This window comes from Epinephelus fuscoguttatus, linkage group LG10, assembly GCF_011397635.1.
Source record: "Epinephelus fuscoguttatus linkage group LG10, E.fuscoguttatus.final_Chr_v1".
Taxonomy (NCBI): Eukaryota; Metazoa; Chordata; class Actinopteri; order Perciformes; family Serranidae; genus Epinephelus; species Epinephelus fuscoguttatus.
In genome coordinates, this window is record NC_064761.1 from 528,998 (window position 1) to 556,095 (window position 27,098).

A 27,098-nucleotide genomic window follows, 5' to 3' on the forward strand; every position below is an offset into this window, starting at 1 on the left:
GACATCACCCCAGCCAAACCAGCAGACACGGACGCCCGTCATGCTGAGGGTGCTTCCCAAGGTCTCTGCAGCTCTCTGGACACTACGCCGGACATAGCTGTCACCAATGATCCACACTGTGCATATGAAAGTAAAATGAGTGTAATAAATCATTAGTGTTATATATTTAAAAAAAAAGTTGAAGCGTTTTTTTTTTTTTAAGATAACAGCTGAATCATTGTTTCAAGGTTTGTTGTATAACGTTAGTTTCAGCTAAACTCAACTTACCTCAAGTTTCGTGAGGGAGCTGCAGGGGAGCTGGCACCAAGCGGGAGCAGACAACACCACAGGGCTATCCAAAGTAGCGTAGCTTCTTAGTCTCGTACCTTGTTAGCTAACTTAGCAGCGCCAAGCAAGGTGGGCGTGTTTAGGCAACCAGGCTTCCTTCGGCCCGCCTCTTTGCCCATTTTTGATTGTCCGGGAGTTAGGCGGAGTCAGGCACTGCCAAGATGGCGACGTCCAGAGCAGAGTATTTTGAGCTTCAAATCCACTCTTCAGAAATGGATGAGTGACATCACGGTGACTACGTCCATTAATTTATACAGTCTATGGTAGTGATGCGCGGGTCGACCCATAACCCGCGGGACCCGCAAATGGACCTGTGGGTCGGGCAGCAGTAATCGTCTGTTAAATCGGTCTGTAAATGATATTTTGACATTATTATTATAATCTATTAATCTATAATCTATTACTGTCATGACATCCGAAGGTACTGATGCGTTGAGCGGGTGACAGTCCGCGGCCGTTTTCAAAACACACTTGTGTCACGCACTCCAAAAGAAACTTGTTGAAACTTTAAACAATAATTTATTGTACAAAACGGGAAAACAAACGTTGACAAAAACGGTTCCGTAATTCATATTAAATTCAAAAGATAACAAAAAACAGCGACAAGTTAGAGGGAATAGTGATAAAGTGGTAAAACTTGGCATTGATCCACAGCCTCAGACGGATGCGCTCAAGCATGCCATGCGCACAAGCTCAGTTATAGGCTATACTATATTTTCACATTTTTGACAATGCAATTTAAAAGTTTTATTTTTATTTTGATTTTCATTGATAACCTACATTTACCAACAACAAAAAGACTACATTTAGTACCAAAAAAAAAAAAATTAAAAAAAAAAGTAAATAAAAAAAGAAATATCGAATACCAAATTTTCATAACGAATTTGGGTTGTCACGATACTAAAATTTCAAACTCGATATCGATACCCAGGAAAATATTTAATACTCGATACCATTTTCGATACAGCAGCAAAAAATTAAGAGGCATGTCATTTTTTAAATAAAGATCAGAACAGTAACATCAATGATAACAACAAAAAAAAATCCTCCCAATATAAATAACAACCAGAAACAAGATCTGTCCATACAAATGTATTTATCTACAGCCCTGTTTATTTTCTGCGCTTCTGGTGAATTGGCACCATATTTTCGTTGCTGATCGAATAGAGTTGGTAGTTCAGGCTCAGGATGCTCCTGTTTCTGCCTCACTATGTGATCAGAGAACCAGGGGTTACGGGAGAAACCAAACGTTTTTTCAGACACACATAATTGTGTTGTCCTGTTAAACTAACATTGTCTATTAATGTTACAGACGGGCATGAGTTTTCTGTTTAGCTCCCACATTAACATTAGAAGTTATATTTTAGTTTGATGCTGGCGACACCAGCTGCTCAGCTGCTAGTGAGGGGAGGGGCTGTACCTGCCGTCTGCAGCGTGCTGTGTTCACTTCACTAAATATTTCCAAAGAGCACTTTTTCCTTTATCATTTTTGACCAAAACTGGCTGCTCTGATCCTCCTGCAGCCGTGCTGGCCATATTACAGCAACAGAAATGTGTGCGTGCATGCACAGCAACGACAACAAGCCGGGTTGCAGCGAGGGCTCTGTGCCTGCCAGACGCTGCCTGCACAGCGAGTGTCCGTCAGACCCGTCGCATGCACCCGACAGGCGCTGAGGTGGCGTGCACTGTTAGTATCGATACTTTTGTAAATTAGTGTTGTATCCGGATACAGCATTTGAGTATCGATACTTTTCAGAGTATCAATACTTTTGACAACCCTATAACGAATGCCTACCCACAGAAACGAATATTCGAATATCCGAATATTTGTGTACAGCCCTACTGATTGGCCGATATAGATTGTTGCAAAGTTTGATTGGATAACTAGAAGAGTGAACACCCTTAGTCAGGTGATTAGAGGAAGCAGTGGGAGTGGGAGGGAGAGAATTGTGAATGGATGAGCATAAAGAAAGTCTTGCTGATTGAACGTATGCTGAGCTTCATTTGTAACTCTGCTGTAGACATTTGCCTAAGCACTCTAAAATAATTTCTTTTATACTACTACTCTGTGTGTGTGTGTGTGTGTGTGTGTGTGTGTGTGTGTGTGTGTGTGTGTGTGTGTGTTTTGTGTCCCAGGACAGCTGTGGCAGCAGCAGTACGACGAGTCAGCAGCTAGTCTCTGTGTCTCCTGTGAGTTCCACTGGGATCCCAACACCAGCCCAGCTCACCAAAACCAACGCACCTGTCCACATTGACGTAGGAGGGCACATGTACACCAGCAGCCTGGCCACCCTTACAAAGTACCCTGAGTCAAGGTGAGAGACACACATCCACCTTTAACTCCTCATCGAACTTATGGAACACTGTACTTTAAATCAAGGTGTTTGGTAGGTCATCATGGTGGTCATTCCTTAAGTTGATCATTAATGTGAAAAGGCAAAAATAAACCACTAAAACCTGAAAACTAATCACCTTTAGTTCAAAAGCCCTTGATCAAAAACTCAAGTAGATTTTATAAGGGTATATGACTTTCCCCTAATTTTTATATTAATTTGAAATGTTTGACAATCCATTAATTATTCAAATAAAGTGTTATATCTAGTTGTTCTGGTCTAGTTTCAGGTGTAAATTCATGACATTTTAAGGGACTCTAGTTAAACTAATCATTTAATTTGTCGAGGGTTCTTTTATGGGTTCTCTACATGGGTTAAGCTGTGGTTGATAACTTTTATAAAAAATAACTTTTTCATATTTGCTCAAACAGTCTGTCTAAATGAGACAGACACTCTGTGAAACAAATCATACTCAACTGTGCCTTCTCTGTTGCCTTGCATCATTTCTAATGGCCTTAATGCAAATCAACCAAAACAACCAATCAGAGCTGAGGAGTCTCTAATACAAACATATTTTAGTGACTTCCTAGTTTGACAGTTTGATTGCATTTTACAAGCAGTGATTGACACATGATTGACAGCTGCATGACAGACTCCTTGTCTCTGATTGGTTGTTTTAAGTCAACTCTGGTCTGATTCTAGCAAATGCCATTAGATGCACTAAGAGGAGGCAGGACATGATTATTTTCACAGACTATCTATCTCATGTACTTCTTTCATAGTTTAGTGACAGTTTCAGCATATGACTCAAAGTTAATTGTGTTAAAGTTACTAGCTGTTGTTTTCAGGGTTTTTTAAGGGCTAAACACAGCTTAGAATTTACAAAATAAAATCACAGATACCCCCTAATTTTTAATGGCCAAAGCAGATCGATTTAAAGTTTAAGTGGAAAAATTCCCTCAAGGTTTTTCAAAAGTTTGAAAGCTATCCTTGAATTTGAACCTCAGATGAAAACTTCTTAATATATATATTAGGTTAGAATTATTTCCATGTTATTTTGTCCTTGGTGAACCCTGCAAGTTCTTCATTTGATTACTTCAGTATATTACAATACATTCATTTATTCATTTATTACCTCTTTAAAATCCAATTAAAATTAAAGCTGCAAGCAGCATTGTTAGGGACCTCGCACTCGTGCCCGTTTCGGCCTCCAGCTTATGTCGTCATTGTGAATTATTTAGAAATATCAAACACATTGCCACAAACAAAAAATCCTTACAGAGCAGAACATTTTGATGTTTGAATGCTTTCTGTAGCTGTAGGTATGTAGAAGTGTTGTCACAATATGCAAATTAGATGAGTGAATTTACTCCCATCAGATTCCGCTCTATTTTTTGAGGATGAGATGACAAAAACAACACAAAACAAATGAAATCTACTGTGTAAATATGTTCAAAATGCTGTTTTACTGAGATTTATGAAATCCAATATGGCAGCTGTCTAATGACGCCACAATATGCAAATTAGATGAGTTAATTTACTCCCATCACAAACTTTGGGTCATGATGAATAGTTTTCTTATTTACAGTATGCCTGTATCTCTCACCACTTTCAAGTAACAGCCTTTTGAAATGTTGAAATGAAAACGGAATATTTTCCTCAATAAACTCTGGCACCTAAAGGGTTAAAATGGAGATTGTGCCTCTGTCATGTCTGCATGTAAGATATAGACACGCACACACATCATGTTTCTGTGAGTTTGTGTGTGACAGCGGTTGCAATGGTAATGAAGTAGGTGCACCTGGCAGAAGAGCAGAGAGAGACAGACAGAACACAGAGAAGAGACCTCTTTTAGGGGAGATTTAACTCCTCGAACAAGTTCTTCCCATTCCCAAACCGTTGGTCCAATCATCAAAATAATGTGATGGTGAGAGAGATAAAGTTATACAGAAGATCTGTTTAGCAGCAGTTGAGCTGGCATGTGCCCATATGGAAAAGAAATAGAAAAAACTTATAAGAAGTTCCATCACCTTCAGTGTATGTTTTATGTATTGTGCATAAGGCTTATATGATTTACTCTTGAAAGTGGCCACTTTTGTATTTTTTTCATACAAGAAAATAAAAAAAATACATAAGAATCATGTGAAATCTATGTATGCGGTATATAAGGAAAGTACATGTCAAAGTATGTTTTCCATACATTACATATAATTTTTGCAGTTTTTCCTATATGTCTGTTTTAAAGACATATGCTTTACATATATGAACAAATACCATTATCATAGCCAGTAGGCTATAAAAACATATATGAATATGTACCATTACATATAGTTTTTTTGTATGTTAAGGGATATAATGTCATGATAAACTATGTTTTCTTTATGTTTTTTTTCTATAAGAATTCTTAAATGTCAGCCTATGAAATTTGAAATAAGATTATAAAAAACACATACTTTATATATATACAAATCTATATAGTCAGTTTCATATAAGTTTCTGTCATAAGAAACACATGACTCACATATGAAAGTGACAAGACTTAATTTGTCCCTTTACTACTGCAATTGGACCAAACTGTGTAACAAACTAGCAATGCACTAACTGTTTGGTCAGCTCCCAGAACAACTACTTTCTACCATTCAAATTACATAAATGTTGTCTTTCAATACCTGTAATACTGAAAAAATGGCTGTTAGTCAATATAAGTGACTAAGCCTAATTTGTTTTGCGAATAAAGTTTGTTGAATTAAAAATTTGCCTAATATTTACCACGGCTGAACAATAATCATTTCACATGGAACAGTGTGTTTGTTTTCAACAATCTGAGTACTGAAATTACACAACAAACAACAAACAGCAACAAAGCTCAATTTAAGGGGATGCTTTACTTTTGACATGGAGCTCTGTGATCTTGGCATTGATTGTGATGCCAGTGCAGGAGGGTTGGGTCCCTGCCACCTCTTAAGAGTTGCATCTACAGTATACATATATATATATATATATATATATATATATATATAACTATTTCTACAAGAATGGGATGAATAGTCTTTTTCAATCTCTGCGTTACATTGAATACATTCGACAGGGAATAGTTACTGTGTTGATTTAATCATTTTTCCTAACTTATTGGATATAATTGCTCCTAAAATGTTAAACAATATTACCCATGTAATAATTTTAGAAAAATTAATTAGTTTAGAGAGAAGAATATGATGCCTGGTTTTGCAAAAATGCTAAACTTAGCAACATTTTAACAGTCCTTTGTCATTACATGTTGAAAACCTGCTTTCAGTCAACTCATATGCTTTTCCCTTCAATTTTATTGTCAGATTATGTTGTTTGTGGCACCACAAGTAAATCTTGTAAGTATTTTCTATAATACTTACAAGAGTTTAGTTTCACTGATTATTGTCCAACTCATATAAGTTTGATATTACATTTTTCTACTAAGGATATTGTATGTGGAATTACTGTCATATAATGTTCTTATAAGTACCCAAATCATACAAGTTTCATTTTGTACAAATTTAATAAGGATCTTATATCTGGTTTCACTGTCGTATGCATTACATACAAGTTTCAGACAAAAGAGATTTATCTATATCTTTTCCATATGGGTGTGCATCTTTGAAGCCGATAGGGGAGAGTGGGGTAAGTAGTGCCAATTTTTACTTAAAGTGCCTTTTACGCAAGGGGATTACAGGAATGCCTCCAACTAAAATATGTACATATAGTTTAGGATGTTGTGCATCCCTGGGAGCAATCACTTTGGATCTTAAATAAACTGTTTGAGAAATATAGCTTTAGAAAAAAAAGTGGTTTTGTGGCACAACTTGCCCCCAGTGCGAGGTAAGTTGTGCCATTAGTCAGAATACACTGGGGTAAATTGTGTCGTTGATAACTGAAGTAAAAAAGATCATTTTAATCTCACAAACGATAATGCTATATAAAAGCAAGACAAATTCAATACAAAAGTACTTGTTTAATGTTTATTTAAAGTTTTAACATCATCAAAGGCCAATTTGCTTCAACAAGGCCTAGCGCCACATGAACACATGCTCAGAACAAAATGAAAATTCCAAAATGAGCACCTAACTGCATCTGCATCTGAATATCTTCACAGATTTGGCCTACTACTGGACATTCCACTTGTCAATGCTGCAGGGGAATGTGAACTTGTGCTCCCTTCTGGCTGTACCACCAAGCTTTTGTGGTGTGGGTAGTTTCTTGAGCACATCACCTCTAGGGATGACTCCTTCATCATTCTCTCTAAATGTGAAGATGGGCTTTCCATCAGACCTCTTACAACTTTGCTTCAGAAACTTTGCACTAATCTCGTCACCTTCAACATTCTCCACCAATCCAACATAGTTATAGGATTTGGATTTTTTACCTGCAAACTTCACAATGACATAGTCACCAGCAGACAGATCCTTGTCACCATCATCATCATCATCGTCACTCTGGACATCTGAACTCTCATATTCAGTGGCATTGCTAAGTGGAATCGGAAAGTCACTCTCTTCTGAGCTACTGGAGAGCACTTTTTTTTGGGGTTTGGTTGGTTTTGACCCTTTCAGAACCCCCTTCTTATTTCCACTCCTTTTCTTCTTTTCAGCCCGTTCCTTTTCTCTGCTGTGTGTCTTCTCCAGGCCATCTTCTGCCTCATCATCGGTGGTGGAGTTTTCTTCTGAGCTACTGTACACGGCCATTTTCTTCTTGGTTTTGGTTTGATTTGCAGGTTTCAGAGCCCTTTTCTTCTCTCTTTCATTCTTTTTCTTTTCCTGTTCAGCCTTTTTATCTTCTTTTTCTTTGTGAGCCTTCTCCAACTCCATCTTCTCAGTGTGTCAGTCACAATTTTTGTTTTCACTTTCTTTCTTACAATTCTGTTCTTTCTTTCTGTGGATTTTGGCAAGGGAAGAATGACTTCTGGAGACACATAACCCAAGTGAGCAGAACAACCAGATTCGTCACTTGATGAGTGCTCGGGATTTGGCAGAATAGCAGGTGGCTCTCCTGGGTCTGGACCTGCTTCAAGGAAAGGAAAGGAATTTTATTGTCATTGAACGCAGGGAACAACAAGATTGCATGGTCAGATGGAGGGTAAGCCTGAGCCGCGCCACTATGCGCACTGCCACTATTGGCCTACAAGACTTTTTTTAAAATACCTGTGACATGTGTTGGCACATGTGATGTGTAGAAGCAAAAAAGTCAAGGTCTCGAGCCGTGCCAGAAAGCTCGCGACCTCGCTCTTCCCCTCCCAAACGGACTTTCTTTGTCTTCCATTAGATATCAAAAACTCAAATACTCAGAGGTCAAAAAATCACTGGAGACACGTAGAATCAGATGCAACTGAGTTTAATGTGCTCGCAGGCAACAAACACATCACAACTCAATGAGTCAAGCTCCGGAGCGAGACTGAAGTTTCTTTGTTTGCGCTCGCTCTTTTATCGTAGAATTTCTGCTGAGTCATCTCTTTCCCTTAATCCTTCCCACTTGGCTCTGATCGTAACGATATCCCACCTCTGCTGAGTCACTTTTTTCCCACCATAATGGTGTCATATTTCTGCTGAGTAATGTTTTTCCTAGATCTAAGACCGCCTCCTCTTACTAGGGTCATTCTCAGGACAAGCTGTAATTCCCCTAATTTTCCACTAGTGTTTTCTGAACCCATCCTCATGCTATTTTTAGAAATGATTCACAGTGAGTCCTAGGTACTTCTCCGCCACAATGCTTAAGTGCTCAGTGAGTGTGTGTGTCATAAGAATACATGAAATATGTGTAATTTGTCAGTTGCACAGATTATATTGCTTCAACACATATCTTTTAAAGGTCAACTAAAGGTACAGTATATGTCTTCAGTAAATCAGTACATTACACTACATTCCCCCCTTTGGGGCTACATAGTCCCATACAATAATCAACATGAATCAAAAACATAACAGAGGAAAAAATATATATTCCCTCCTGTGGGACTTGAAAAGTCCCATACTACAGAACCATTATCAGTATACATCACACATAAACAGTCTCGGTAATAATTCCCATAATCTAATTGCTCTGAATGTTATTAATGTAGTGGTGTTTGGATACAAGAGTTATACTGGGTGCTCTTGCTGCCATTTTCCATTGCACGCATGATTAATTACAATAACCTTCTCATATTCAGGTCGCAGTAAGCAAGGTACATAGTTATCTTTGCTGTTAATGCTGCCTAGTTACTATCCGTCGGGCTCATAGGTGGATGTGCCAGTCATCCGCAGGCGCCGGTAGGGGCGCCATCTGGTCCTCAGCATCTCGACCTCCTGTTGCAGCTCATGGTGGTTGACCAGTTGTCGCTGTAGGTCATCCCTAGCCTGGGCTCAGATGGGGGCTGGTCCTCTGGCATGGCTGGGCGCTCTTGGTAGGCCAACCCTGGATTCTGCTGCTTTGGATACAGGGATCTCCAACTGCTGGCCATGCTCTGCACCTATCTATGTGTTGGAAAGGACATTGTTTAGTTCAATTCACTTCCCTCCTTTTCCTCCTAATTGCCCGTAGGATAGATAACCTATATAATGTTAATCAGTTGATTGTTAGTATGGGTTTGGTAACAGCAAGGTTTTCCTTAATCTATTGCCAATTATTTGTTTATTTCCTACCCTTAATCGTCTATACATATATACAACCTCGTATTCCCCTTCCAGGTTCCCCTTCATTGGCTCATATAAGTTTATACTATCAGCCATATTCTCACATACGTCCATATTGTCAGTCATGGTTTCATATAAATCGTTGTTCAATCTTTTGGGTGCATAGGATCTTACCCACAGTTTATCTAGTTTCCACAATTCGCCTTTCTCGGGGAGCTTTTCCTGCTGTTGTATCAGCATAACAAATTGTCCCGTGGCCGTTCTCATGGCCCTTCTTATCAGGATCTGTACTAGGGGAAGGGCGCAACAAATTATCAAAAGAATAGAACAAGTCCAAATATTACTCCTATAGATCATAGGAGATTTTTCCAACAGAGAACTTTTCTAACCAGTCAAGAATTGATGAGGTTTTTGTGTTCCAATTAGAGTGTTGTACCTGTTGGTCTCTTAATCTACGTATGTTTTCTAAAGCTTAAGTCAGGTTTCCGTCTTCGCCTGTATTCATGGGGAGGGGCCTAACTCTAGGTAGGCCTAATTTTCTGTGGCAGGCTATGTGCATGAGCTGTTAGTTACCTGCTTGACGGAGTACTCTAACCACTGATAAAACATATTAGATCTCCATGTGGTACTTCTAATTAGTTCGGTGTCTTGTACCGGCATATTTCTGATTCTTCTATGGGGTTTCGGTTTTAGTTTGATCCATTGCTAAGCCAGTTCTACGGGTTCTGTGTGCCAGGTGTCTACATTGGCACATTTTTCATTCTTGACACCAGACTCTTGCTGTCACCATCCCTTCTACACTACATTGTGGTCCTATAGACCGGCCATGCAACCTAACATTTCCTGGACCTTCCACTAACACACCATCATAAGCATGTGACTTATAGTAAGTCAACTGCATGATCTCTCTGTAAGGTATCTTGCCCTGTTTTGCGGCCATGGTCCCTAGTGCTACTGCACACTCGCCTAGTTGTGCCTGGCCTTGTCTGTCTGGTTCTGCCCCTTCACTCTGTTCTACTCCTACTAGGATGAGCAATAGGGTTAATAGTATTATTATTCCCACTTTAATTCCTCCCCCCATGTTGCCTGTGCTCTCAACCTTTCCCTGTGCTGGTCTATTGGGGGCTGTTCCCTGGGCTGGTCCTTCTCTGTTTTCTGAGTCTCCTGAGTCTGTTCTGCTTCTGTCTGAGTCTCCTGGGTCTGCGTCTAACCCTTCTATGCTTCTGACCTCGCCTTTTCTGAGCTGCTGCTTTCTTCTCCCTGCTCTCTTCATGCCTCTCCTCTCTCTCCTCTCTCTGTTCTCTCTGCGCTTGGACCTCATCATCAGCCCTGCGGCTACCAGGTGGCGACTCATGAGGTTCATCATCAGCCACTGAGGATGGGGTGTTTTCCTCTGAGGTGCTCTCTGTGACACCCTCTTTGGGTTGTTAGCTCTGCAGCAGTGGTTAAGATGGAACCAAACATCCTTACCTTCAACTTTCAAGGCAGTTGGTGTAGCTAATATGACCTTGTATGGACCTTTTCTGCGTGGCTGGTCCCACTTCCTTTCGAACACCTTGACGTACACCCACTCTCCAGGAAGTATGTGTTGAAGGTCTTCTGGGATTTCGACCCTTCTGTCCTCGGTGGTGCCTTTCACCTGCTGGAAGATAGCCCTATGGATACGGGTTAGACTGTAAATAGTCAAACATTTCATTTGCAGTTGCTCCAATGGGGGCCCTTCGTAGGGACCCCTCAAATATGGTATTGGCATGGGTGAACCCGTAAGCATTTCATGCAGTGTTAGATGCGTGATTCTGCTAGCTTGTGAGCGCATTGACATTAGTGCAAGCGGTAAAGCATCCACCCAGTTAAGCTTGTCCCCACTGTCTACTACTATTTTTGCTATTTTTGTTTTCAGAATCCCATTTGCTCTTTTTACTGCCCCCTGTGATTCAGGGTAGTAGACACAGCCGAACTTTTGTTTGATGCCTAGTTGCTTCAGTGTTTCTTGTATTACATTAGATACAAAGTGTTTTCCGTTATCTGATGATATGGTATCCGGCATCCCAAATCTCAGGAAGACTTCTCGGCAGGGGAATTTTGCAAGTGTTCTATGATCTGATCGGCTGTAGCTGTTGCTTCTACCCATCAGCTGTATCCGCATATGACCACCAAGACGTATCTCATTTTTCTTACTCTGGATTGTGCTCCCATGTCTATGTAGTCTAACGTGAGGTGTCTGAAAGGACCGTCTGGAGGTGGTATGTGCGCCAGTGGGGCTGTAAAAACTCTCCTGATGTTGTATCTTGCGCAGATCTCGCATTCGCCTAGTACTCTATCTACCGTGGCTGCCATGAATGGTGACCACCATGTTGCTTGCAATTTCGTAGGATCTCCCCCTTGCGCAATGGTCATTACCATGCACCCAAATTATAGCATGTCGCAGCAACAAGGTTGGTAGTACAAAATTGCCATGACTGTCTCGCCAGAGACCATTGGCCCCGTGCTTGTGTTCTGATAGCGCCACGCTTGATCCACAGTCGTTTTTCAGCTTCACTTACTCTGTTTTGCGGCTACAAGAGAAGGCATGGTAGTGAGGTTTCACAATCTTGGATGGTTAACATGGGTGCCATTACTGCACCCATTGCTGCCTGTTTGGCTGCTATCTTGCTAGCTATCAGCTAGGTTATTATCTCTGGCTACCAATGAATCAGTCTTTTGGTGGGCTGGACATCTGATTATAGCTAGGGCGTTGGGGAGGCGCCCAGCCTCCCACAAGTCAACAATGGCCTCCTCATGTGTAGCTGGGGTGCCGTCTGCTCCTGAAACCCTCTCTGTTTCCAAATGTTTGCGTGGATGTGGCACACTCCATATGCATATGCTGAATCTGTATATGCATTCAGTGACTTTCCCTTTGCTAATCTATATGCTGCTGTTAGAGCTTTTATCTCTGCAAGCTGGGGAGCAGGGCTGAGCAAGTTGATTATGACATGATCGCACAGTCACAAAATTCTGATCGTTATTGAGCTGTACAATTCCATAGCCTGCATGACTACCTGTGGCGTCCTGAAAACAGGAGTCATCAACGAGCAATGTGAGGTCAGTTAAAATGGGCTGATTATGTAAATCTTTGCGAGTGTGCATAAATTTGTCTGTGCCATGAAGACCGTCGTGGTGTACCTTCTATGGGTAGAACCATTTTGGTGGCTGGATTAATGATGGTACAACGTTGAATGTCGAGCTCAGGAGTGGACAGGATATACCTCATATCCTGTGCGTCTGGCCTGTGTCAAAGCAGAATCTGGGACTTGTCAGCAGGGCCGAAGGTGGTGAGAGGTGTACAAAGTTACAGGATGTCCCATTGTTAACGAGGATGCTTTTGAAATGCAAAGACAGCTGCGGCTAGCCCTGATAACAGGGAGGCAAACCGGCCTCTATGTTATCGAGCTTAGTGCTATAATATGCTAGTGGTTATTTACCTGTGGGTGTGTCTTGCATTGGGACGACACGCGCAAACCCAGATTTCTCTGCTACGTAGAGATAAAGAGGTTTGGAGTAGTTAGGAGTGCCTAACGCTGGAGCGGACTGCATGTCTATTTTTAAGGCTTGGAGCACCTTTCTGCTTCCTCCGTCCAGGACAGCTGTGCTGTGTTGTTTGTCTGTCCTGCTGCTCTTACTAAAGCTCTGAGTGGAGCAGTTTTTATAGCATAGTCACAAATCCATGGCCGACTGTTTCCTGTCATGCCGAGAAAAGACAACATTTGGCCCACCGTCTGCGGTTGAGAAGCCTTACTTACTGCCTCTATCTGAGATGGGGCAATGCACTTTTTATCCCCACTCAACTGTCTGCCCAAGTACTCTACAGACTGCTGGCAGAACTGCAATTTGTCTTTACTAACCTTGTGTCCCCCCTCTGCTAATGCTATGAGCACTGCAATGGAATCTTTTGACATTATTCTTTTGAAGGGCAACAGACAAGCAAATCATCTGCATACTGTAATACAGTGCTTGGCACGTTCAAATTAGCTAGGTCATAATGCTGACATTCATAAGTGAGCGCAAACAAATATTGAGAGTCTGGGTGTAGCGGTACACTGAAAAGAAACAGAACATAAATAAATGACTGTATACCACTGTGTGTCGGGTGGTATGTCTGAAAGCAACGTGTGTGAATCTGGCACATGTGGCGTCTCTGTTTCCACCACTGCATTAGCTACTATTCTGAAGAAGTTGGTTTCTTGATTGAAAAATGAGCATTTTGCACAGACTTCTAGTTTTGACCAGAACTCCAGCCTTTACCAAGCCTTCAATTGTGGGTTGGATACCGTCACTGGCATGCTACTGGAGAGGATACTGCCTCTGGTATGATAGGTTATTATGTGGTTTTAGTGTGATGCGAACAGGTTGCGCTGATCTTATCCTACATCAGTTTTATGTGCTGTCCATAGATGTGGTGGAACTTTACTCAACAACTGTGCGTGTTCTTCTGTGACTGCTGTCCATGTGGGGGGTCGTCAGAGAAGTCTAAATATAGTCCATCTTGAGTACTCATGATCTTAGTTTTGAGAGGGCACAATATATCTCTGCCTAGAAGGTTCACTGGCGTATGAGTTGAGTAGAGTAGGGGTGCAAAGATGACTTTACCAGCAATGAGCATTGAAACAGGCTCTGTCATTGGTATGACTTGTGATTTCCCAGAGAAGCCTATGGTCTTGATGGATGACTTAGAGAGGGGGTGTGTAGAGTCTTTTTTTTTGTGTGTGTGTTTCCATATGTAGCCCCTGTGTCCACCATAAAGGAATATGCTTGTTCGTGGATGACAACAGGTATAGTTGGTTCGTTGTGTGGCTGTAATGAAATGACTGGTGACATTACTTCCCCTTCAGGCTTCTCCAGGCAACCCTATCATGGGCACCCTGTCTCGTTTTCAGCCAATCTTTTGCTGGACCTTCCCATGGGTTGACCGGACACTCCCTTGCGTCGGGGGCCGGGCTGGTAATAACCCCAGCACAGCTTGTTAGGCGCTGCAGGATTCACTCCTGGACATCCTGTGTTCATTTCCTGGGAGCCTGATTGCTGATAGGGTGCGGCTCGCTGATAGGTTTGCCGTTGTGGTGGCTGGGGTCCTGGAGGAAGGTTCGGTCCCCTTCTCCATCCTCCTCGGCCTGCTGGTCCTCCCCTAGGTTCGCCTCGACCCCGCCCCTTCGGGGGGCTCTGGCTATCGTTGTTTCCACCTTCTCATTGTGGATAACAGTAGTGGTAATGTGAGGCATTGCATTGTCAGTGTTCTGCGTGTGGGGAGCGTCTTCTTTCATCTGCTCTTGGTCTTCGTATCCCTGGCCAAGGTCACTGTGAACCTTCCCTCCACTTGGCCTTCCGTTGTTGTTGCTGCTCTTGCCTCCCCTACTGAGCGTAGTGGGTATTGTGCCGTCTCTGATGGTGATATGTCTTGTGGATATGGTGATGGTGATGCTGGCAGGGGTGGGGCTGTGGGTGTCACATCCGTCGGTGCCTGGGGGTCCTGTGTGCCCTTGCTGCGCTTTGCTTGCACCATTTGCTTCAGTGTCTGTGAGTCCTGTGGGTCCTGTGGATGCTTACAGTACTCTACTTGCACCATTTGCTTCCCACCCCCTGTCTGTCTAAACCACCCCAATACCTCCCTTTTTTTTTAATTTTAATCCTTTTGTTCTTTTTCTTATAACTCGCCTTAGTGTCTTTTGCCTCAGTGTGTCTTAGTTCTGTATCCACCTTGTCGCAACATGCCAGGTTGAAGGTTCCATCTTTAGGCCAACGATTTTTTCTTTTTCTTTTTCCTATTTTCAGATGTTCTTTTGTGCCATTTAGTCACACAGCGTTGGATTCAGTTTCTCCTACCTGGGTGTTATGTCATCACTATCTCTATAGGTGTCAGAAACCCTTTTTCCATCTGTCCTTGGTTGGCTCCCATGAAGCCTTGTTTAACTTTACTCACTCTGGGAATTTTGTGGTTGCTCGTCTGTTTCTTTTGTATGTATCAGTGCTAGTAATTTTCCCTACTGTGAAGGCAGTTTTGTATTATTTTTCTTCAGAGGTTATGTTCTAATTTATGTAAATTTGCTAACTATCCAAAGTTTTAGCAAATGTCTTGCTCGTCTTGCCACTGCTTCTCACCCTCGTTGTCTATGTAGGTTCTTTCTAACCCGAAATGTGTTCTTTATGCCTCTGGTATCTACTATGCCATCAGTCACACAATGTTGCTCAGCCCAATTTTCATCACTACTGCTGTCACCTTCTTCCACCCAGCTCTTAACAGCTTGATCTCAACTTCTTTTTCCTTTATTTTATTACTTATTTTATTTATTATAAAACTATACTTATAACTTATTTTATTTATAATTTTATTACTTATTCTATTTATTTATGAAACTATACTTATAACTTATTTTATTTATCTATAAGATTAAATTAAAGTAACAGATATTTATTTTTTATTCTCCCCTTAACAGCCAACCAGTTTGTATGGAGTTCACCCGAGCAACTGGTTCAATCAGTGAAACGTGGACTTTTCGTTGGCACCGTTAGGTTTCCAGTCCCCAGACAATTTGTTGACACCGTTAGGTTACCCTTGTCTGGTTTTGTTTCACTGAGACACTGTTAATAACTACCTCATGTAACAAAACTTTGAAACAAATCACATAAAACAAACACAGATACCAGATTATGATAAAACATTCAGGCCCCAAAATGTCTTTTTTTCTTTTCTTTGTAATGACCTTTAACCCAATAGGTCAGAACCAAAATATCAAATTTTAACAAAGCTTTGCTTTTTGCATAAGCCCACTTCTGTTGGCTGCATTCCTCACCCCCTCCCTTTGTACTATCTGTTAAGTCAGTCTCCCAATGATTTGTCAGTCTTTTTACAGTTACATTTTATTTAACACTTTACTGTATTTACAACACTTTATACAACGCTTCATGCATTACTTTGAATAGATTATATTGTGTTTACTACAACTTACTTCTAGATATACTACAATATATGTACAAGAACTTTATAGCTTACAGTTAGATTTGTACAATTTTTACACTTTTGATCGATCTGTTTAACTTTTTTGACTTATTTTTTGTCTTTTTTCTCGTTTTCTCTGGTTGCAACGTTATCAGCTATCTGTCCGTTCAGACCTGTTCTGTCTACGGTGACTCCCCCTCCTTTTTGGCTGGGAGGTCACTTTCCTCAAAACAGCGGTATCCACAGAAGCTTTTAGGCCTTTAATCTCTTTAGAGTAAATCGCCTATGCAGACCTGATGTCTCCCCTAGACACACCCACTCAGGGTGTACTAGGCAAGCCAACAGCGGTATCCGCGAATTTACTACCAGCACTCACAAGAGCCTGCCGGCTGGCATCAACACCCCCGCCCTACAGGCTAAAGGGAGTGTTGGCAAGTTCGGCAGCGGTATCCACGTATGTGCTTTTGAGTACTCTTTTCTTCTCTTATTGTACTTTAAATACTCTTAATACTTTAAATACTTTACTCTTACTACATTCCTCACTACATTTATTACCGTACATTCAGCACACACACATTCACTCTTTCTTTTGCCTGCTTGGTTTCTCTAGCTCACTCCCCCACATTCCACACACACACATACACACACTCACTCACTGCCACATTCACTCTCCATGTTTATCTCTCTAACTTCCACACACACACACACACACACACACACACACACTGTGTTGCACTAGATTCAGTTGTCTCCAGCAATATATCAGCTATGTTCCAATGTTGTGTTATTAGTTAGTAATTTTTACATCACATTTTAGGTTCTTTTAGGAGAGGAATTTGTCAAATACCTCCGACCTGAGTGGCCCCCAACTGCACCTCAGACGCACCCGGTTTAGGCAGAAAAAAGGCTCTGCTTACCTTATCTGGTGGCCACCTGTACGTCTGATGTGCAGCCAAGCGCCCCCGATCTTAGGATCCGACCTCCTCGTCCTCCTACGCTGGCTCGCCAAATTATGTAGAAGCAAAAAAAGTCAAGGTCTCGAGCCGTGCCAGAAAGCTCGCGACCTCGCTCTTCCCCTCCCAAACGGACTTTCTTTGTCTTCCATTAGATATCAAAAACTCAAATACTCAGAGGTCAAAAAATCACTGGAGACACGTAGAATCAGATGCAACTGAGTTTAATGTGCTCTCAGGCAACAAACACATCACAACTCAATGAGTCAAGCTCCGGAGCGAGACTGAAGTTTCTTTGTTTGCGCTCGCTCTTTTATCGTAGAATTTCTGCTGAGTCATCTCTTTCCCTTAATCCTTCCCACTTGGCTCTGATCGTAACGATATCCCACCTCTGCTGAGTCACTTTTTTCCCACCATAATGGTGTCATATTTCTGCTGAGTAATGTTTTTCCTAGATCTAAGACCGCCTCCTCTTACTAGGGTCATTCTCAGGACAAGCTGTAATTCCCCTAATTTTCCACTAGTGTTTTCTGAACCCATCCTCATGCTATTTTTAGAAATGATTCACAGTGAGTCCTAGGTACTTCTCCACCACAATGCTTAAGTGCTCAGTGAGTGTGTGTGTCATAAGAATACATGAAATATGTGTAATTTGTCAGTTGCACAGATTATATTGCTTCAACACATATCTTTTAAAGGTCAACTAAAAGGTACAGTATATGTCTTCAGTAAATCAGTACATTACACTACAGATGGTCCAGGCAGGTGAGCAGCTGCACTGGTGGAGGGCTCTTCTCCAGGAAGGTCAGCAATGACACTGGGTTCATCTTCTGGATTTGCCCTGTCTGTCACCATTGATGGTGCATAGTCTTCTTCCAGGAAGATGTCCCTGTTGAAAGGGTATATGCCCGTTGCTCTGAAACCTGAGGTTATGTTTGTTGGTGACATTGCAGAGAGGAACGCTTGCTTCACAAGTTCTGGGACCTCGTAGATCGATACGGTTCGCCCAGGATGTGATCGCATCCACCCATCCATCGACAGTTTTGTCTAATGGTTGCAAGCGGTGTGAGGTGTGAGGTGGCAGGGTGAGCATAATGACCCCATTCTCTTTAGCAATTGTCACTGAATTGAGTGAGATGTGAGACTCATGGTTGTCCAGAATGAGCAGGACTGGGTGATCGGTGGAGCAGTTGGTGTGGCGGATGAAGTGCTCCAGGAAGATGAGGAAGGCGTCTTCATTCATCCATCCAGACTTTGTACAATGACCAATGGAACCTGCTAGTGATCCATTCATGGGGCTTTCCTTGAAGCGGACACGCGGGAAAATGAACATGGGTGGTACTGCATTTCCAGTGGCGTTTACTGCACAGGCCACAGTGACGAGCTCTCCTCTTTCAGCAGATGTTACTGAACCCACTTGTTTCTTCCCTTTTTCTGTGACAACCTGCTTGGGTGTCTGCACTGTCGTCACACCAGTTTCATCCATATTGTACATCATGTGTGGAGGGAAGCTGTACCTGAAATGAGATAAAAGGTAGTGCTGATGATCAGAGAAGTTTAAAGCAGTTGGATGTGGTTGTGTGTGTAAATTTCAACTCTGCTGTTGAGGACAGAAGACCCTCTAGAGATGATGTGCCCTCTCTCCTTCCCAGGCTGCCAGGCTACCTAGTCAGGGTGTGTGTGTGTGTGTGTGTGTGTGTGTGTGTGTGTGTGTGTGTGTGAGAGAGAGAGAGAGAGAGAGAGAGGGCTCAGAGTGTGCAGGTGATCATATCAGCATGTCAAAGCCACATGATTATTAAGTTACCTGTCCATCACTTTAGAGAGGTTATCAAAGAACTCCCCCACGTTGTGCTTATTAAAGGCAGTAGCTCTTCCAAGAGAGGTTGCTTCAGGAATGCGGCATGCCAAATGGTAGCGTGCTTTAAAGGCGCTGAACCAATCAGGTCCTAGAAAAGGTTAAAAGTTTATCAGCACATTGCAGTTTACATTCAGATTTAGGCTAAGTTGAAGCTATCTGCTCCAAATAACTATCCAATAGCCTATACTTGATCTAACCTGCTTTTTGGTCTCTGGTCCAGCTAGCAGGCATGTTAATGTTATTTCTTTGTGCAAACTCAAAAGCCAGTTCATGGCATTTCATGACACCTAAGCCATGAAACATTGCTGCTAGTGTTTTAATATGGTCAGCTAGCTCTTTCTCTGTGTTCTCACTGAAGACTCGTTTGGCGGCTGCTGTTCTTTCATAGCCTGGCTTTGTTACTTCTCCTATTTTTTTCTTATCCATATATCTTTTTATGGTCATCCTGCAGATTTTCATCTCCTTTCCAACCTGACGTATGGTCTTCCCCTGTTGCACTTCTTTCACTGCTCTTTCCAACTCCTCAAGAGGAGTTGAAACCCTGTCTGTCTTCCTTTTGTATCTGCGTGGCATGATGGATTTTGGTCTAAAATTAAGAATGGCACATAGTTTTAGTGATCACATGTAAGAATACAATGTACAATAACAATAAAATACAATAAAGTAATATATAGTAAATAATCATAAGTTGGGGGAAGTTGTGCCACTGGCACAACTTAACCCAGGTCCTTTGGCACAAATTACCCCAAGCCCACCATTTTGAAAAAAATGCATCCCCCAGCTGTTTTGAGCTAGCATCATGCTAACTGTATAGACTCATGATGTAGCTTACTAAAGCACTAAAACATGTGTGAACTGTTTTCAAAGTTTTCTATAATTGTTCAAACACAGCAATCAAAAAACCTTAATCATAGAAATTTTACTTTGGAGGGCAAAAAAATGTTTTTTGAACTTAAATGTGCTTACCTCTCAAGCCATGTGTCTCCCTTCTTTGCAGGATGAGCGAAATGGATGCCTCTTCAAAAATATGTGGTCACATGACCAACTTCTTCTATGGTTTTCTAAATAACAGGGGTGGCACTACTTGCCCCTTGGCACAAATTACCCCACTCTCCCCTACAATAAACAGTGTAGGAGGAGATGTTTTTTGAAGAAGAGCACGTTTGAGGCGAAATCTTACTTTGAAAAGGCAAATAGCTCACTTCCTGTTGGATTTAGGTCATGGGTGTCAGCGCATGATTTGTAGGTCGAACACACCAATTTTGGTTTGATCTGTCTACGACATTCCTATGGGCCGCTGTTGCCATTTTAGTGCGCCTAGGTGGCGCTAGAGAGCCCATTTTGGCACTTTAGGGATTAATAATGTGTAGGACTATTTGCTGTTTCAAATGAAGATTCTGCTGCTGTAATCTGTCCTTTAAAGATTGTGTGCGTGTCTGTGTGTGCAGCTGTTGTAATGGCAATTAATGACTTGCCTACACCTGAGGGGCACACAGAGAGCTCATGAGAGAGCAGATCAGCAAAGGCTGTTTAATATGGGTTTGAAATTTCTCGAACAAGTTCTTCCCATACCCAAGCTGTTGGTCCAATCATGAAAATAAAGTGATGGTGAGAGAGAGCCACTTCTTGTGAACGTGTCATGTTTTATATTTGTAGAGTCAAAAATGTGATCACACGAGCGAGTTACAAATGTGTTGCACCTCAGCTGTTTTCCAGGTATTTCTCCTCTCAGTTTACATGGGAGTGAATGAGAAAAAAATCGGCGCTCCCTTCGCTTTGAAGCCACTCAGCAAAAATGTGTATGTGTGAGAGGTTACATGTCAACATATCTGTGACCAGGACAAATTTTCCTATGTTTTTTGGTATAAGTTGTGTATGTACAGTGAAAATTGTGGCCATGGCAGCCAGTTAAAAACAAAAGTTTTAGAGCCCTCTCCACTCTAGCTCACAGCATTCCGTGCAATACACACCCATTATAAATTGTCAATTTCTTCACAGTTGCTCATGGTACTTTGCGAGGCACAGATTAAAAATGGTAAAAGATATGGGCTGTAGTGGGCATTTTTGTGTGCCTATGTGATGCTAGAGAGCACATTTTGGCACTTGAGGAGTTCATTTTTGCATTTTATCAACTTTTTCGCCAGGCCTGACATGCATGCCAAGTTTGGTGAGTTTTTGAGCATGTTTAGGAGGTCAAATTTGTGCTCGAAGAGGTGGCGGGAGAAAGAATAAAGAATAAATGCAGGACTAATTTGACACGTGATTTGTAGGTCTTGATGAGACGAACACGCCAGTTTTGGTTTGATCTTTCTACGACGTTCCTACGGGCAGCAGCGGCCATTTTAGTGCGCCTAGGTGGCGCTAGAGAGCCCATTTTGGCACTTTAGGGGTCAGTTTTGTGATTTTCTAAATTTTTTCACAAAGTCTGACATGCGTGCCAATTTTGGTGAGTTTTTGAGCATGTTTAGGGGGTCAAATTCCAGCACAAAAAGGCGGCAGGAAAAAGAATAATAAACGCAGCAAAAACAATAGACTAACCTTCGGGCTCGGTCCCTAATAAATTATTTACAACATTACAACTGGGTGTATTTATGAATTCTGAAGACAGAAAATTGAGGGATGCAGTTGCACAACGAACCACAAATACATAGCTGAGGACCATTTAACTACAAGAGGTAGACAAACGGCAGACAGATCTAATCGCATCCACTCTCTATGGTTTGCCCTGTGAATCATCCATCAGTGAACTTGCAACCACTGTTTCTCTTTGCTGATACAATTAGTCTGTGTTTTCGTAGATGTTCCCATGGCTCATTGTACATCTTAATTCCCGTAAGTTTTTGGGGACCCAGCCCGTAGGCAGTCAAGTCCTGCTTTTATTCTTTATTCTTTCTCCCGCCGCCTCTTCGAGCACAAATTTGACCTCCTAAACATGCTCAAAAACTCACCAAACTTGGCATACATGTCAGGCCTGGCGAAAAAGTTGATAAAATGCAAAAATGAACCCCTAAAGTGCCAAAATGTGACGCTCTCTAGCGTCACATAGGCACACAAAAATGCCCACAACGGCCGTAGGAATGTCATTGAAAGATCAAACAAAAACTGGCTTGTTTATCTCATCAAGACCTATAAATCACGTGCTGACACCCCTGACCTAAATCCAACAGGAAGTGAACTATTTGCCCTTTCAAAGTAAGACTTCGGTTCCCAAATTGGCTTTTCAAAAGCTATCTCCTCTGAGGCCCTTTATCATATCAGCTTCAACCTTGCACACATGACAGCTCACACCCTGCTGAACAAAAGTTCTGTATAATGACAATGTCTTTGTCATTACTCGAATGGTTTGGATTTTATAAGCTCTCAAAGTTGACGTGCCATAAAACGTCCTGACGATCTTCGAAAGATGTCCCATAGGAAATGAATGGGAGCAGGTGGAGAAAGGAACCAATCATTGGGCTTATTCTAGCCTGTACAACTTCTCCATACATTTGCTCCAGACTCCATTCCAACTTTCAAATGCAGGGCTTAAAGTACTCCGGCGTGGCGCCGGATTTCCGGCTTGATGGACATTTCTAGTATTTATTTTTTATTTTTTTTGTGCCAACAACTTGGCATAAGTTAGCATTTAACAAATCATCTTCTGATTTTCAGCAAAGCACATGGGTAGTTCCACCAATGGTATAGCGTTATCAAACGCTGCGATATGAGTTGATCTGAGAGACAGTGGAGCACAAAGGCTCCGGAGACGAAGATGAGTTAGTGACATCCAGAATGGCCGAGTTAGCAAGATGCAGTAATAGGATACGAGAGAGAGAGAGAGACTAGGCCTAAGTCAGCCTAACTAGGGGCTGGTACAGGGCAAGCCTGAGCCAGCCCTAACTATAAGCTTTATCAAAGAGGAAAGTCTTAAGTCTAGTCTTAAATGTGGAGACGGTGTCTGCTTCCCGGACCGTAACAGGAAGATGATTCCACTGGAGAGGAGCCTGATAGCTGAAGGCTCTGGCTCCTGATCTACTTTTGGAGACTTTAGGGACCACGAGTAACCCTGCGCAGTGTTCTGGTGGGATAATATGGCACTATGAGCTCTCTAAGATATGACGGAGCTTGACCATTTAGAGCTTTATAAGTTAACAGTAGGATTTTAAATTCAATTCTGGATTTTACAGGGAGCCAGTGCAGAGAAGCTAAAACAGGAGAAATATGATCTCGTTTCTTAGTTCCTGTTAGTACACGTGCTGCTGCATTCTGAATTAGCTGGAGAGTTTTTAAGGACTTACTAGAGCTACCTGATAATAGAGAGTTACAGTAATCCAGCCTTGAGGTAACAAAAGCGTGGACCAATTTTTCTGCATCTTTTCGGGTCAGGATAGGCCTAATTTTCGCAATATTACGCAGATGAAAAAATGTCTGTGAGGTTTGTTTTAAATGAAAATTAAAAGACAAATCTTGATCAAATGTTACTCCGAGGTTTCTTACGGTAGTGCTAGAGGCCAGAGCAATGCCATCTAGAGAAACTATGTCATCAGATAAAGAATCTCTGAGTTGTTTGGGGCCAAGAACAATAACTTCAGTTTTGTCTGAATTTAACATCAGGAAATTGGTGCTCATCCAGGTTTTTATGTCTTTAAGGCAGTTACGGAGTTTAGTTAATTGATTACTTTCTTCTGGCTTCATCGATAAATACAACTGTGTATCATCCGCATAACAATGGAAATTTATAGAGTGATTTCTGATGATGTTGCCTAAAGGAAGCATATATAGAATAGATAGGATTGGTCTGAGCACAGAACCTTGCGGAACTCCAAAACAAACTTTAGTACGTAAGGATGATTTCATTATGAATGTGAACAAACTGAAAACGATCAGATAAATAAGATTTAAATCAGGTTAGTGCAGAACCTTTTAGGCCAATTAAGTGATCCAGTCTCTGCAGTAGTATTTGATGGTCAATAGTGTCAAACGTCGCACTAAGATCTAATAAAACAAGTACAGAGACGAGTCCTTTGTCTGAAGCAATCAGAAGGTCATTTGTAATTTTAACTAGTGCTGTCTCAGTGCTATGATGCACTCTAAATCCTGACTGAAATTCCTCAAATAAATTATTATCATGGAGAAAATCACACAGCTGGTCTGCGACTACTTTCTCAAGGATCTTTGACATAAAGGGAAGATTAGATATTGGTCTATAGTTGGCTAACACCTCTGGATCCAGGGTGGGCTTTTTTAGTAGAGGTTTAATTACAACTACCTTAAAAGATGATAATGTGATTTATTTCATCGCACTAATAAACCCAATGTGTTTTAAGTATAGAACAATCAGGTTTATGTATTTATAAGCAAACAATCTTAAATATAAGGCCTAAATATTTTTTGAGTGTACATGATAAACTGATTCACTGAACAAGACTGGCTTACAATTATTTTTGATGTGTTGTTAGATAGCTAACAAACAAACTATGGCACGCTATTCAATTACTTTTTCAACTGGGCCACATTTCAAAACCAGATCATGTTGATGGGCCACATTTTTAGCAGCAAACAACCGATCCACTTTTTTTTGCATACAAATATATTTATATATACAGGCATGTCCCTCCTCAACATAATGCAGAAACAGACTAAAAAGAGAGCTATCAATGCACAGAAGCATAATAAGTGACATTAACAGTATCTAATAACACACACTATCTCTCTACCAGCATCTCCCTCTCTCCTCTCCTCCACACACACACATATCCACACACCTCACCTCCTGATGCTTTCCGTATAGGTCAGCTACACAGGATACAGTCCATGGCAGAAACAGTCATGTTTACAACAACAAAGTCACTCTTTAAAACCCAATAATATCTCACTGGAATATAAATATTCCTCCTGACATCACAATACTGAGTGCAGAAAGTCACGTCATCTCAGCATGAAGACAGACATCAGTATCAGTCATTCATCCTGCTCTCTGTCCCTCCTCTACTGAGGACACTCACTGTCTGCTGTCGGCTGCCTCAGGTACATGTTCAAATAAAGTGTTAGCCTACATACAGACAGCTTTCATTTTAGTTTGTCTTTAACACCTTGCTGTTAGCCTCGAGAGCGCGATGTGCTTGTGTCGACCGCGATCATAAATCATAATAGCGGTGAATGAGAGACTGTGGACAGAGCGGATTGAAATATGGCTTTCTACATGCTGATCACATGTATTGATAAAGTATTGTCTTGGCTGGCAGAGGTTTTATTGCACTCAAGGCCAAAACACACCTGCGGCGTACGACGCGCGTCAAAACAGCCGCCCCCATTATTTTCTGTTTACAAACCCACATCGACGGTGGCTCGACGCATGTCGACGTGCCGCGCCACGGCACTTTACGCTATTGTCCTATTTTTCCAACGTCACCGCCCTTGAAAAAGCGCTATTTTGTACTTCCCAGCCTAGCGGACTGGAGTGTGCAATAGAAATCCGATTGACGCCCTGCAGCGCAACGCTTTTTGTGTGTGTTGGAGGCGGCACTTGACTCGCGTCAATGACACCGCCCTCATATGATGCCGCCAGTGTGTTTTGGTCTTGAGGCTACTCACAGTAACAAGCGTAGTTGTCGTTAACTAGAGTAATCTTGAAGTTATATTCCCTTCATCTGCACCGCGGCCTCTCTGCTGTTGAGTTTGTGTGTCTGTGTGTGTGTGCGTGCTGTGAGGGGTGACATGCAGAGAGCAGGAGAGAGGCTGCAGAATGATGACACATAAAACCGAAACTTTAAAAAGTAACGCTGATAATGGCGGAGCTTACTATTATTACGGTGTTGATTAAACTTGCCTTGGGTTGTTTAATACGGGGTCTCAGTACCGATCCCTGCCTGGGCGTTTGATGAAGTCTCCTGGTTGGCTGGTGATAGACTGGTGTCAAACTGTAGCCCTTATAGCCCGTCCGAGCGGTTCGTGTCAGGCTCGAATCAAACCCACCACTGGTGATGTAGGCTACGCATCGTCTCATTTGACGTTGCCCAATAAGAATCCAGAATGTCATCGCATTATTTTTTTGTCAAAGCCATGTTGACAGGAAAGAGGCAGAGGAGAAAAACGCAGAATCACCTGGGGCAGTGCGGGCGGGGCATCAAGGCCACTGTGGCCTTAGGGCAGATATTTTTTTCAAGGGCACAGGGCCAAATTGGGAGGGCACGAGAGGCATGGCCCTCGTGGCCCTCGTGAAATTCCTGCCCTGGTGTCTATGACACGGAATGTTGGGAGTTAGATTGGAGAGGGGCTCTAAAATCGTCTGAAAGATTTGTATGATTTGTATAGATTTGTATTTGTAAGATATGAACTCACTGGCATTGCCTCAATTTTCACTCTACATACACAATTAGCCCTCAAAATGCAGGAAAATTTGTCCTGGTCACAAAAATGTCCCCATGGAATCTCTCACACTGACACATTTGGCTCAGTGGGTTCCAAAGCAAAGGGAGCGGTGAGTTTTTCCTCATGTAAACTGAGAATAGAAATTTCTAGAAAAGAGCTGAGGGGCAACACATTTTAAACTTGCGAGCATGATCACATTCTTGACACCACAAAACATCACAAACATATGTGTGCGTTTGGGAAAAGTGTATCTCTCTGCTGGTATGCTTATATTGATGATTGGACTCACGGTTTGGGAATGGGAGGGACTAGTCTCTGCCCCGTCTGTCCCTCTCTGCTGCAGCTGCCGCTCATTAATCACCATGACAACAGCTACACTTACCCACAGACACTAGCTTGTGTGTGTGTGTGCGTGTGTCACAATCTCAAAAGCAGAGATTGCAGCAGCAGAATCTCCATTTTAAACAGCATCTAAACATTATCCACCTTATTTTTCATGGAAACACAGAGACAAAACAGAACGCAGCCAGCTTCCGTTTTTTTTGTGCGACACTTGCGGTCCAGCACTCTTACCACTGTGTAAATGGGAATTGCCTTGTTGTTTACCTTGCTGAGTTTAGCTATATATATGTATATATCACATTTTTCACGTCACTATATCACCGTTTAGAC

At 41.9% G+C, this 27,098-nt stretch overlaps 1 protein-coding gene across 6 annotated transcripts in view; it reads left to right on the forward strand.

Annotated features, from left to right (window-relative positions):
- The window catches only part of LOC125895871 (BTB/POZ domain-containing protein KCTD1-like), a 130,752-nt gene that overhangs the window by 16,106 nt on the left and 87,548 nt on the right, over positions 1-27,098 (forward strand). For 5 of the 6 annotated variants that reach the window (XR_007450219.1, XR_007450220.1, XR_007450218.1 and 2 more), the window contains exon 2: positions 2,464-2,642. Coding sequence is in view for 3 of the 6 variants with exons in the window: in XM_049588045.1 (XP_049444002.1) it covers positions 2,464-2,642 (179 nt within the window). In the remaining 3 variants the exon portion in view is untranslated. The remainder of the gene's footprint in view (positions 1-2,463; positions 2,643-27,098) is intronic. The other variant, XM_049588046.1, reaches the window with a different exon arrangement.